We start from the raw sequence: 13,541 nt of genomic DNA on the forward strand, positions 1-13,541 counted from the left end.
GGTTGGGGGAGTCCCTGCAAACGTCATCGCTAAAAGTGTACTGATCCAAGTAAGGCAAGAAGGAAATTTGGTTCAACATGACTTAGCTGATGTTGGCTCAGACTTTTAGAATCTGACACTGGATAGTTTATTTATTCATTTATTTATTTTGGGGCATTTAAGTACAGTACAATTTTGGGGCAAAAAAAAGTTCAGTGGTAAAAAATAGGGGAGGACTAGGTGGTTACAGTTACCTCAGTCCTGTGTGCAGATCGGGGAGGACTGGGTGTGGTCTTGATCATACAGAGAAAGTAGAGGTCACCAAACTCCAAAGTACATATGACATCTCTCTTAAGGATGGGTTCTACTGAGTAACAATTCTTAAAGGTTTAGGGAGGAATTCTGGGGGATTCAGGGTAGGCCTGCTCTGTAGATAGCAAAGTCACCATCAGGTTATTAACTACATCTACTCCCAGCCTTTGGGTAGAAAACAGGCACACAAGAGACAAACCTGCATGTTTGACATTCCTGGTTTCTCCAGTGCTTACCTATGGGCACAAGGACCTTTAGCCCTCTAGGGGAGACTATTTGTCTCAGTGCTGAAGGACTTTTGCAGAGCTGTGTGTAGTGATGTGGAGTTGAGAGGGTGCCAAACCATCTGTGTTGATCCACAGTGGGGTGAGACAGATGCCGGCGGTGGTCAGGAGGCTGCTCACACGCAGCTGGAGGTGTGTGGGCCGAGCCAGCGTGGCAGTGGCTGCTGGTTAGGCAGGCCAGCATCCGCTTAGGAGTTCTGTGGGGGGTACAGGGCGTTGGTCATGTGTGTCTGCGATTGCTGTACAGATAAAGCACTCCTGTGTGTACAGCAGACATGGGAATGACAGTGGCTGAAGACGACCTGGCACACAGTACTAGAGAAGATCTTGCTTGGCCAGCATGGGGGCCTGTCACTGTCCTTTTCAGGGGGAAAACTTGTCCACAGTTTCATGTGATTTTCTGATCTGGCCGTCACTTCTTACCTTTTTCTCCAGTAGGATGGCTCCCGAGCGCATGATGTGCCTGTCACATGTTTGTGTCCCTCTGGTTTCTCTGCCTGATTTCGAACCCCTGGTGGAGGCTCTCCTCACCTATCATGGGCATGAGCCCCAGGAGGTCCTCTCTCCTGAGTTCTTCAACGCTGTGAATGAAGCCTTCTTGTCGTGAGTCCATCGATCTTATCACTCAACTTGTTTTTCCTAGTCGTGAAATGTTGTGGTGTGGAAAAAAACATGATAGTGTATTTAATATTCTGTTTCCCTTCATTGTTTATTATTTATATATTTATTATTAGTGTGGTGGTCTGAGAACAGCTTATAGGAGTTGGGTTTCTTGTTAAGTTCATTTGGGTACCAGTGATTGAACTCAGGTCACCAGGCTTAGCAGCAAGCACCTTTAAGCTTTCCCTCCTTCAGCCCAGCCTTCTCTGTCCCCTCCAATGCTCTTAAAAATTACTGAAGATTCCAAAGAGCTTTATGTGGGTTATACTTCCCAATGTTTGTCATATATGAAACCACACCCAGAAATTTAGTCAATGTTTATAGAAGTGAGGCAGAATGCTTGCCCAGCATTGAAACATAGATTTGATCCTCAGCCCTTCAAAAGGAGGGGAAGGAGGAAAGAGAAGGGAGAATATTACTTCCAAAGAAATTCACTGCATTTGGAAACAGAACTGAAGGGCTGTAGGGATGGCGTAGGAGATACGAGTGCCGAGCAAGCACAACTCCAGATGCTTATCAGCCACATAAAAGCTGCACGTGGTTTTACACACTGGAGTCCAGCACTGGGTGTGGGACGAAATTGGTGGATCTCTGGGGCTTGTTGGTCAACCACTCTTTAAAGGGAAGATCCAAGTTCAGTTAGAGACCCTATCTCAAGGGAATCAGATGGAGGGTGATAGAGCAGTTACCTGTTGTCCTCCTCTGGCCTCTGCAGGTGTGCAGAGAGGTGCACACAGCATCAGAAACGGTAACAATAGTAACAACAAACAGTGGTCTTTTTTGTTTTTTTGAGACAGGGTTTCTCTGTAGCTTTGGAGCCTGTCCTGGAACTAGCTCTTGTAGACCAGGCTGGCCTCGAACTCACAGAGATCTGCTTGCCTCTTCCTCCCAAGTGCTGGGATTAAAGGTGTGTGCCACCACCACCCGGCCAAACAGTAATATTTTATAAGACAGAGATAATCTGTTTGACAGGTAACACTGTTTTTATGTCTTATGAGCCTCTTTGCCTGGCATCGGAAAGCTAGGTCCAGTCTATGGGATGTACTGATGTAAATGCCTATCCTCACACAGTGGCATAAAGCAGCCTTGGCGACAGGAGTGGAGAGTTTGCTTTGACCTAAATTTGAGCGGTCATGATTTTAAACGTGAGCTGCAGTGTGGGATCTAAGGTTATATTAATAGGATGTTTATAATCTGTTACATTAAAATCTACTGACCTGGCCAGGGGTGGTAGCTCACTTGGCAAAGTACTTGCAATACAGACAGGAATGCTTGATTTCGGATCCCCTGCACCTATGCAGAAAAAGCCCACTGTGGTGGCATGTACCTGTAATCCTAGTGCAAGGCAAGCAGAGATAGGATGATCCCTGCGGCAACCTAGCCAGATCAGAAGCTCCAGGCCAAGTTGGAGATTCTGTCTCAGAAATAAACTGGAGAGTGATTCCAGGAGGCACCTAGTGTCTGGCCTCTCCATGTGCACATGTGCCATATTCATGCATGTACACACATGCACACAGTCATAGCCTGTTTTGTAGTTTAGGTCTTGCACCTCTGTATGGCTTTGTAGCATGATGTGTGACTCATTTGGAAAGTCTCCCAGTGCTGCCCATTCCACCGTACGGTGAAAACGTCGCTGCTGCTCTCACCGCCAGCCTGGTTAACATGGCACAGAGTGTTGGAAAGTTGTCACAGACTTTCTAAGGTTCTAATTTCCCCTTCAAAGCTTAAATTTGGTCTGGCAAGATAACTTGGTGGGTATTACATATATTTCTTTCAATTCTTTGTTTATTTAAATGCTTTAGACAGAAAATAGGAATTGTTAAACATATAAGCATTTTTTTGGTTTTTTTTCAAAACAGACCTCTAGGGCCAGGAAGATGACTTAGGGGGTAAGAACACTTGCAATGAGTCTGGTAACAAAAGTTCCTTCTCCAGAGCCCACTGAAAGAAAGACAGAATCAGCTCCTGAAAGTTGTCCTCTGACCTCTACATGTGTTCTGTGGGCTGCCCATGCCTCCACACAATAAATACTTAAATAATACGTAAATAAATGTAAAAAGTCTAAAAGCCATATATAATGTATACTGAAAATTGTTATTAGTTCCTTCTCATCACCTTATAGCTAATCAGGACCCAAGTTCTCCTGTTATGTAATTTTTTTTTTATTGTTAGAATCAGAGTTCAAAGCTTCCTGTTGTATTTGGTTCATAAGTTCCTTTATATTTCTTTCAAGCTGTAAGTTGGCTTTGCAAAGTACTTGTTAAAATGGTAGGTTTCCTTGCTCCACTTTGAGGTTGCAGAACATTTGGCTATCTCTGGTGTGGTGAAGGATGCCGGTCCCTTCCCACCAGGGTGTAGCCTGAGAGTTTCCTCAGCTTCTGCTCCGCTCCTGAGTGCAGATGGGTCTGCCTTGCCTCTCTGTGTTTATAATAACATAATTCTAGTTCTTCTCATTTTTCTTTCTTTGTAGTTTAATGGTGTGTGTGTGTGTGTGTTGCTTGTTTTATCCTCCATATAAATTCTAAAAGTGATTTGGCCTCTGGAAAGATACCTCATCAAGTGTGTGGGTTAGAGAACAGCATCTTTGCATGTTACAGCTTCCTGTTTACCTGTGAGTACACCTGTCTGTCTGTTCACCTTCACTCTGTGATCTAGCAGCATTTGCTGTGTTGTCTATGTGTGCCCTTTAGGCTTTTGTAACTCCAGTTACTGTCTTGTATCTTGAAATCTTGGCTGTCATCTTCTCGTCCATCGCAGGCGTCCTGTTGCATCGTTCGTTACATTTGGGAAATGAAAGAGTTCCTAGTAGAGTATTTCCATTTTCCATATATAACTCTTAACATTTATATACAATACATATTTCATTTGCTATGAAAGCTAATAATTCAGAGAAGGTTAAATTGTTGAATGTTTACAAAAGAGGTTAAAACAAGAACTATACGTGGTAGCTCACATTTATAATCCTAGCATTCAGGAAACTGAGACAGGAGGATTGCCACAAATCAAAGCCAATCTGGGCTATACCTACCAAGATTCTGTCTTAAAACACACACACACACACACACACACACACACACACACACACACACACACGATGGCTCGGGGCTAAGAGCACAGAAGTGCTCTTGCAGAAAACTCGAGTTCAGTGCAAAAGTTCAAAGTACCCATGTTGGCAACTCACAATGCCCTCTTCTGGCCTCTGTGGGCATCTGCACACACACACACACACACACACACACACACACACACACCACCCTCATAAATACATGCCCATATAAATAAACATGAAAGGTTGAAGTCATTTTCTTCTGTCTTCTTCAATCCTTCTTTCATAATTTACTCAGTATGTCTCAACTTTTGAGAAATCTGCATTACCTTTGTTATTTATTGGTATTGAGTAATCACCACCTGCAGTTCAGTCGAGTCCTTGGGGTTCTTATGGTTTTCTCACCAACTCGCACCTTTTATACAACACAGCACAGTGGAAAGCTCCATCTCTGATTATAGTAATTCACCTGCATTTCTAGGTCAGCCTTAAAGCAGACCACCTTTGGCATCTTTTGTAAACCCCAACAGCAGTCTCAGAAATTACCGACCGGGAGACGTGCTGCCCAGAGCCCAGGGTGAGAGCCTGCCCGCCCTTGGTCTCATTTCACGTACGATAGAGTGTTCTTGCTCAGCTACTAATACAGTTTATTTGGTTTGGAAAGTTATGTCTACTAATCCACAAGGGACAGACTGTCCAGAAATGTTGGGTGGTCCTCAGCATGTCCAGTTCCAACAGCTTCAGACTAGCGAGTCAACCCAGAGCCACATTGGCTGGAACCTTTCCTGTGGAGAGCCCATCCGCCACAGGTCCACAGAGGAGGCTGACTCAGTGAGCCGTGCAGATTGCTATTCCATGCCCTGCAACCCTCCCAGCTTGAACAGTTCCCCAGATGGGCTGTGTGGCCTGCTAGAAACCACAGCTTTCTTTGACCAAAGCAGCCTTGCCCTATATTCAGCTTCTCAACTGCTTACCACAGCACACGGTGGAATTCCTGTGTTTTATAATTGACTGGGTGTCTTTTGCCTTGGCTTCCAAATACAGTCATGTATTTTCCAGAAATGGGCTGTTTCCTCTAAACAATTCATGCTGGTTCCCCTTTGTGGTTTAGATAACCTAGAGGAACCTTTTGATTTCTTGACTTAAATGTCGAACCTAACTTTTTATAAAATTCATACCCAGGAGTCTTGTCCCAGGTCTGCAGACTACCTAAACTCTTGCAGAGGTGGGAAGGCTGCTGAGACTCTTTCATTAATCTGTGGAGGGTTAGTAATTATGTGTGTCATGTTCTCCGAACTAAAACCAAATCCAGTGCTTCAGGAACATTAGGGAGCCTGATGACGGCATGCAGAGATTTCTTTCCCTGTGCTTAAAGCAGAGATGGATGCAGGGCTTCTATGTTATGACAGAGTAAAAGATACATGTGTGGTCTCTGTCCAAGCGTCTAAAACTTCTGGGATTTCCTGAGTGATAGGGAGCCTTTTCCAATTATATGTAAGTTTAGGCTAAGGGGAGAGTTTTCTGGGCCCCTGGAGAGCTTCAGGATCAGGGCTAAGAGCAGAGAGCAACCAGCCTTGTGACCACTAGAACTGGGCGTAATTACCAGTGGCTGGTCATACATCAGCTCAGCCACAGGACTTGAAAAGCATCCAGGTGAACACAAAGACACCGCAAGACTGGTGTACCTGGAGACGGCATAGAAACCCTGAGCCCACCCCCGTGTGTCTTATCCGGGTCCTCTATCCTACCATTCCTGGTTGTTCCTTTTAGAATGAATTGCTGATTGTTGTTAGAGCATTGTTGTAAATTCTGAGCCTGCTCTACCGAATTGTTACACACCTGAAGAAGGGATCGTGGGAAGCTGTTTTTAACCAGAAGACGCGTAGTTTGTGGGTGAGTCTCTTACTGATGACTGCAGTAGCCATGGGTAGTGGGCATCAGAGTCAGATTGAAGTGGTAGATATCAGTGTGGTATCCAGAGAGATGAAGGGGAGATTGACATCTATACAGTGGATGAGATAAGTAAGTACAATTAGCTCCTGGCAGCGTGGATGATTAACACCAGCTGACCACAGAAGGTGACTATGTGACATGGCGCAACTGTTTAAGTTAGAACACAACACTTTTGAGAGTCGGAGGCATTTCTGTTTATAATTATGAGCTTGTCACACACAGACTAGGGTATATCTTTACTCCAAGATTGAGGAGACTCGGGTGCCAGTCTCATGCTGAGCAGTACCCCCACTCAGACAGGGCTCTTCCCCAAATTAAAATCTGGGAGTACCCCTGACATGCCTGTAGCCCCAACAGTGTATGTGGGCAGGGGAGTGCTCTTGCTGTGCTCGCTGGCTGCCTGTCTATCCAAAAGAAAGGAAAAACAAAACCAACCATGCACTGTATTTTCAAGACCCTGCCTACTAGAGGAGATCTGATGTCATCCTCTGGCCTCTGCATACATGCGTGCATGGAAATACACACATGTACATATGCCACATTGTCACATGTACTTAGACTACACACAAAAGACAAAATACTAAGCTAAAGCTACATGACATGGTTTGGCTGTAACATAAGATTTACTATGTGCCAACTGGGCCATCTCCCATTAAGACTTGCATTTTTATTTATTGAGAATTCACAGTGTGGTCTGTGCTGTCTGTGTATTACATATGCACTGCTACATTGGATCCTTCTAGCCAATTTGGTTTTACAGATAAGTTGAGGCTATGAAGGGCCAGGTAACTTCCTTAGGACTATGGACTTATTTCTGGTCTCAATCTAGTTCAGTTTTAAACATAGCTTGCCTCTTAACTTTGCGTCCTTATTTCCTGGACATCACAGGGATTTCATCTCATTTTTCCTTTTAACCTTTCTTTGATATGTATTTGTATATGCTTTGGGAAGCAGTCTTCACCTTCTATGGTTCCCGAGGTTTTAGGTGAGAGATTGCCATAGTATTTCGCAAGTAGATGCATCAATATCGACAGCTGCCAAGATCATGGTGAGAAAACCACGTCTCACACACTTGATTAGTGATTGCCATTTGAACATTGCTCATTTTGATGTCTTTTCAGGAATCCATTCTGTTTAACCTTCTGCTTATTTCTTGCTCAAAGGAGAAAGATCATTCTGCCCATGTCTTCTGTGGTCAGCCTCTGGTTTCGCCATCTCCCCAGTCTTGAAAAAGCAGTGCTGAATCTTTTTGAAAAGCTGCTCTCCAGCAAGAGAAATTGCCTGAGAGAGATGGAGTGCTGTATAAAAGAGTCATTGCTGGTACGTGCTGGACTTCAGCGACAAGAAAAACCCTTAAACGAATTGCTGAGAGGATTGCCTTCAGTTAAAGAGTGACAGAAGTAAAAAGTGCGACCAGAGCTGGGGCCTTTATGCTTCCCGTTTATATTTAGTTAGGGACATCTAATGCCGTAGGACTTTCCTATGGTGTGTGTGTGTGTGTGTGTGTGTGTGTGTGTGTGTGTGTGTTCGCTCCATTCACCTCCTGATGCTCTGTTCCACCACATTGCCCCATTTTACAGAAGACAGACAGGCCATGTCCTTACCTATAGCTTGTATAGAATGTACTTCCCAGGGGTCTGAAGAGGCCAGAGATGCAAAGTAGGCTTTTAAAAAATACTGTTTCTCATTTTAGTGTGAGAAACATGTTCTTAAAACAGGGGCTCTTATAGAAAAGGGAGAAGAAAAACCAGTTAATACAAATTTAGAAACTGAATCTACAGCTCTCCATGAGGATAAAGTTGAGTATTAGAGAGAAACGAATGAGAGCTCAGAAAAATGCTTAAAGCAGCAAAACCAGTTGGATTTGTGTGTATTTTCTTTTGGGTGAAGCTTCTGCATACTGAAGCCTCCACTTCAAGAGCCCTAAGGACTTGGCACCAATGGCCCTACTTCCAGGCAGTGGTCAGGGCCTGGCCAGTCAGTGTCTGCCTTTAGCTTGGTTAGTGGGGTTCTGTAAGAACCAGTGTCCCCAGGAAAAAGAATACATAATATCTAGTGACAGTTTCCCCCCAACAATCATGTTTTCCCCAGTGAGGGCAGAACCTCTTATTTAAGACAGACTGAGACAAAAGTATCTTTCAAATGAACTGCTTTCCTGTAAGATACACAAAAGAAGAATGAGCAGAGGTGTGGAAGTGTTTGTGTGTGTGTAAAGCAAACCAAACTGAGCCCAGTGGTTCACTGACTTGTTCTAACTACTCAGAAGGCACAAGTGGGAGTCAACTGAGCCGATTTTCTATCAGTTTGATTGGGTGGGCAAAATGTCTCTGTGGGTAAAGGTGCTTGTTGTCAAGTCAGACAACATGAGTTCAGTGCCCACAGGGCGGAAGGAGAGAGCCAACTACCACACCCTGCCCTTTGACCTCCCCACATGTGCTATGACATGTTCCACCACCCCCAATAAATGAAATGTAATTAAAAACAGCCTGGGCAACATAGCAAGACCACTGAAATATGAAAGAGATTTTCTGTGTACAGAGCGCTGATAAGAAATCAGCCAGTGTCCACAGAAGAAGCTGCCTAGGCCTAGATTCTGGTGAAGTCCTCAGTGGACTTAAAGGGCTTGTTCGCCCAGGCAGGCCTCCAGCCGCCAGTGCTTGTTTAGCGAGCATGCTCGCAGGGTAGAGTCATGGAGGCTTGTGTCTCAAGTGCAGTCTGCAGGCACCAGTGTCTCCTCTTCTCGAAGGTATTTTATCCCAGATTCCTAGTGTCAGGGTTTAGAGTGGAAGGCCCAGGACACCACACACTGTGACCTCAGCCACCCAGCATGGTTATAGAGAGAAGTCTGTGCTGGCACAACAGTCATGTGAATCCTATTAAAAGTGGAATCTGAGCCAGGTGTGGTGGTGCACGCCTTTAATCCCAGCACTTGGAGGCAGAGGCAGGTGGATCTCTGTGAGTTGGAGACCAGCCTGGTCTACAGAGTGAGTTCCAGGTTAGCCAGACGGAGAAACCTATCTCAAGCTAAAAAAAAATGTAGAACTTAATGTTATGTTCAATGTGGCCAAGGAGCAGAGCATTTCGGGTGCAGTGGCGCATTACAGGAACCTCAGTGGCTCTTGTGAGCTGGGGGATCTGATGGAGGCTGTGAGTTCCATGGCAGTGCAGGATAGTGCTATCTCAGCTCAGTGGCCAGGAAACGGGAGAATGTGTCTGCCTCGGTCGTGGCCTAAACCAAGGACGGTGCTGAGGCTGCCTGCCTGGCTGCCCTGCGTAGTTGTACCTTTTCACATCGGAGACTGTAAGGGAATCAGTTACAGGGCAGCAGTTGCTTGAATTTCCTCTCTCACATGTGTGCATGTGAACATACATTTGCATTCATGATTGTTACTTCTCACCATTTTCAAAAGTTACACAGAATCTTAAGGCTAGAAATCAGAGTGCAGCTTCCTTAAAGATCTTGTAGCTGATTCCAGAAGCCCGCTGACAGTCCCTTCCAAGTTAAGGTAGTAAGTTACTTTGTCTGGTAAATGCCTTTATTCCTAAATTAAATGTGCACATTGAGATTTTTTTTACTTTATCTCTGGTCTATCTTGGTTTCAGTGCAAACTGATGGCCCTGGATTCTTGGCTTGCAGCTTGCTCATAACTGTCCTTTGTATCTCCCCTCAGTGAAAAGCTTCCCAGCCCCATGGGCTGTGTGACTGTTGATGTTACAGGTTCTTCTCTGAACCTTGTCTGGATCCATTTTACCTGGAGCCTTGGGCCCAAGCTGCCCTAGGTGAGCACAGCAAAGTGCCCTCCCAAAGACATTGTATAGAGAACCTCAGGCCGACTGCTGTGGGCGGAACCATCCTTGACAAGGAGTTTATCAGGATCATCTGTGGGGAGCTTCAGAGCTTTTATTATGGTTGAGGGGGGATTTGAGGGTGTGTTATTTGGTTTAATTTATTGTGGCATTACCAGGATGTGACCCCTCTATGCCTTGTGGTTCGTGGATATAATTACAATACAGACAACAAGCTGGACGCCCCTGATTGGCTTAGGTATTCTCCTCCACCATATTGAACCCACAGAGCCAGAGAACCCAGCAGGATAGAATAAGCCCCGTGACCTGGCTGAGTGATTACAGGGGTAACTTGAAGAGCCCGCTTCCTAATTGCATCTTCTGATTCATTTATCACAGTGCAGCATCTTCAGGCCTTGACAGGGCCATTCACAGTATCAGATCTGGGAGACCCAGCTCCACTGCTGCATTTTGCTGCCCAAGAAACCTGATGCCAATTGCATTAGCGCTGGATTCTGACAGTAATTAAAGTGTGATGGTCTATATAACTTGTGTTCTGTGTGGAACACTGTTAATTATATCCCCATCTCCTGGGACTATCCAGAACGATTTCTGGAAATTCTATAGTTACCTAAATGAAGGGAAAGAAAGAGAGAGAGAGAGAGAGAGAGAGAGAGAGAGAGAGAGAGAGAGAGAGAGAGAGAAAGAAAGAGGGAGAGAAAGAAAGAAAGAAAAAAGAAGAATAAAAAAGGGCTGTGCAAAGTGTAATGACCTCCCTGAATGTCCTTTGGTCTTTTGGAGACTTGAGAGGCCTGGCAGTTTCTGGTAAGACAATGAATAATAAGAAACTAGTTTCAAGTCACCTTAATTCCAAACAAGATGTGTGCACGTGTGTGAAACTTGTGAATATTAATGCATTCCCAAACCTGTTTATGTTTGAGGTCCAACTTTTGGTTCTCTACCCTTCATTGCCCCAAGATCATGGCTGCCTGCCATAGTTGGTGGCCCCAGATAGATCAGGGTATTAACCCCAGTTTGTCATTTACTTTGCAGACTAAAAGTTTCAAAAACAGATGGTCTTGTGTTTCCTTTGACAGAGCAGTCAGCAGGAGACCGTAATCCGTAGCCTCAGACCTGACCTTAAACACTGACGTCAGAAGTAGTGAAAGCCACTTGTAATTATGCAGCCCTTTAGGCACTCTGCTCTTTGCCCAGGCTGGCCTTGTTTTCCTGTTACAGTGCTGTGTGTGGAGCCCAGAAAGCTATTGTTTAGGTCCCCAGTTTGAATGAAAAGGGCCGACTGGATGGGAGGGTGGCCTGTGCTTGGCTGCTGCATTGTGCTACGTGCCAAAGCCAGGGGCACGCTGGTTCCCATGCCCTCCATGCACTCCTTGTGAGCTGACCGCCTTCTAGAAGCCACCACTTTAGGGCCTAGAAGAGCTGCCCCAAAGAAGGGGTGCATGGAAGGCAGGAGGCCAGGTAAGGCTTTTGTAAGTCGGAGACTATTCTCATTAATTATCTTACTTAGAAGAATTGGTAGCTCAGTAAAAAGTATCTTTGTCTCTGCGAGCTCCAGACACCTCAGTGTGTTCCTTCTGCCCGGTAGGAATTCTTCAGAGGGCAGTCACTGTGGCCTTAGAAGGCGAAACTTCCCAGAAAGTCCCCTGCACAATCCCATTGCTAAAATACAAGTGGTAACTCCTGTCCTCAACATGAGCAGCTTTCACTAGTGCTCCAGCCTTTTCTCTCCCTGCCTTTCCATGAGTGTTCTTGAAGTACTTCCTGCCTGAGCTCTAATGTGGTACATGTAATTAAACCAAAGCTGGAGAGGAAGACTTGGCCTTGGTGGACCAGAAAAGTGCCGTGGGGCTTATGTCTGTGCTGCGCTTTCCAGTGTCAGCCTCACGAGGGCACCAGATGCCCCAATACTGTCCCCAAAGAAAGCCAGGGTGCAGGATAATCTTCACTCCTGGGGTTGTAGTTGTAGCTACTGGAAGGTGGAGGGGAAGAGGCCCACAAACAGACCACAAAAACACAGTGGATTATACAGCCCCTCCCACTGAGAGGTCAAGGTGAGCAGTGACGGGACACAGGGACCAGGGCTGGAAGAGTTTGTCCAGTGTGCGGAGCTGGGCATCCCACAGTGTGCACCCCTGCTTCTCTGTCCTGACACTGAGACCTCACGTCAACTTACAACATAAGAGCACATTTGGTACTTGTTAAGGTTTTAAGCCCAGGAATGACAGATTTATCACTAATTAAACAATAATTGCATTATGGGGTACTGAAAAAAATTGCTTGTAGTATAAACAGCATCTGGTAAAGATTAAAAAGAAAGCTCAAATTTGTTGCAAGAAACATGAATCTTTTAAAGCAAAATAGATTCTAAAATGTGAAGAGTTGTTTAGTTTTATGTTTAACATTTTAAAAATAGAAAAGAAAATGCCACAACGAAAGTATGTATCTATGAAAGTGGCCTATTACACTATCAATGTGAAGTTTTTTTATATAGGTAGATTTTTTTCAAAGCTAAATCATTTTTTAACTCGGTAAAAGAGTTTTTATTGTTGAAGCCTATGGGGAATATTCCTTTAGAAGAGGCTTTTATTTTTGTTTTGTTTGAATTTGTATATATTTGTGTCTCTGATAACTATAGTCACCACCTTTTAACTCATGTCTGTGTACAAAGAGGGATGTCTCTCTTGTCAGTAGAGTGGGGGGGCTGGCTCCCCTCTGGTGTGCAAATTGGAAGGGAAACTTCTCAGCTCACTTTCTCAAATGACCATTTTCTGACATCAAACAACATTAAAATGGGCCGAGAAAGAAGAATCCATCCTTAAGTATTGAACCTGAGCTGTTGTTTCCCTGCTGGTTCCGTGTGAAAGAAGACTGTGGCTTTCACTGTGATTCTTCATTAGACTCAGGCACTCTCTTTTCTCTGTGAATCACCTGAGTTTCCTTTCTAGTTCTTTGTCTCTCAAACGTACACACACACAATCTGAAAACAGTTGATAGAAAAAAAATGTGTCTTCTTCCTGAGAAACTTGCTGTGTGTTCTCTCTGGAGTGTCAGGTACTTGTAACAACTCTTGACACCCTGGGACGAGAACAGCAGTTTAGTGAGCTCCATGGTTGAGCTGGAGCCCAGACCATTCGCACAGCTCCTGGTGCAGAGCTACCCGCCTCTCTCTCGCTGATGCTCTGTGCTGTCCATGTTGACTCCTTGCGGAGTGCTGCTGAGGGATGGGAATGAGCCGTCCTGGGAAGGGGGAACCTATAGGAAAGATGGAGACATTCTGGCTCCCAGCGGAGAGGGAGGGGGCCACAGGTCTCCATCATCATCTGTCCACCCTCCAGTGCTTACTGAAACGTGGAGGCAGGAAAGGAGTAGAGTGGTCCTGGTGTCTCTTGACGACGTGGTTTCCTTGGCATGAAGCCATCACCATGTGAAGATTGTTAGGTCAGATAGAGGAGAGGGTTTGAGAAGGAACAAGATTTGGGAGGATGGAGAAAAACAGAGGA

At 45.1% G+C, this 13,541-nt stretch overlaps 1 protein-coding gene across 6 annotated transcripts in view; it reads left to right on the forward strand.

The window, feature by feature from the left end:
- The window catches only part of Fancc (FA complementation group C), a 99,573-nt gene that overhangs the window by 65,578 nt on the left and 20,454 nt on the right, over nucleotides 1–13,541 (forward strand). For 4 of the 6 annotated variants that reach the window (XM_075969382.1, XM_075969384.1, XM_075969386.1 and 1 more), the window contains 2 exons: nucleotides 1,011–1,178; nucleotides 7,398–7,554. In XM_075969382.1, the coding sequence (XP_075825497.1) occupies nucleotides 1,011–1,178; nucleotides 7,398–7,554 (325 nt within the window). The remainder of the gene's footprint in view (nucleotides 1–1,010; nucleotides 1,179–7,397; nucleotides 7,555–13,541) is intronic. The other 2 variants (XM_075969383.1, XM_075969385.1) reach the window with 1 other exon arrangement.

This window comes from Microtus pennsylvanicus, chromosome 4 (assembly GCF_037038515.1).
Source record: "Microtus pennsylvanicus isolate mMicPen1 chromosome 4, mMicPen1.hap1, whole genome shotgun sequence".
NCBI classification, from domain to species: Eukaryota; Metazoa; Chordata; class Mammalia; order Rodentia; family Cricetidae; genus Microtus; species Microtus pennsylvanicus.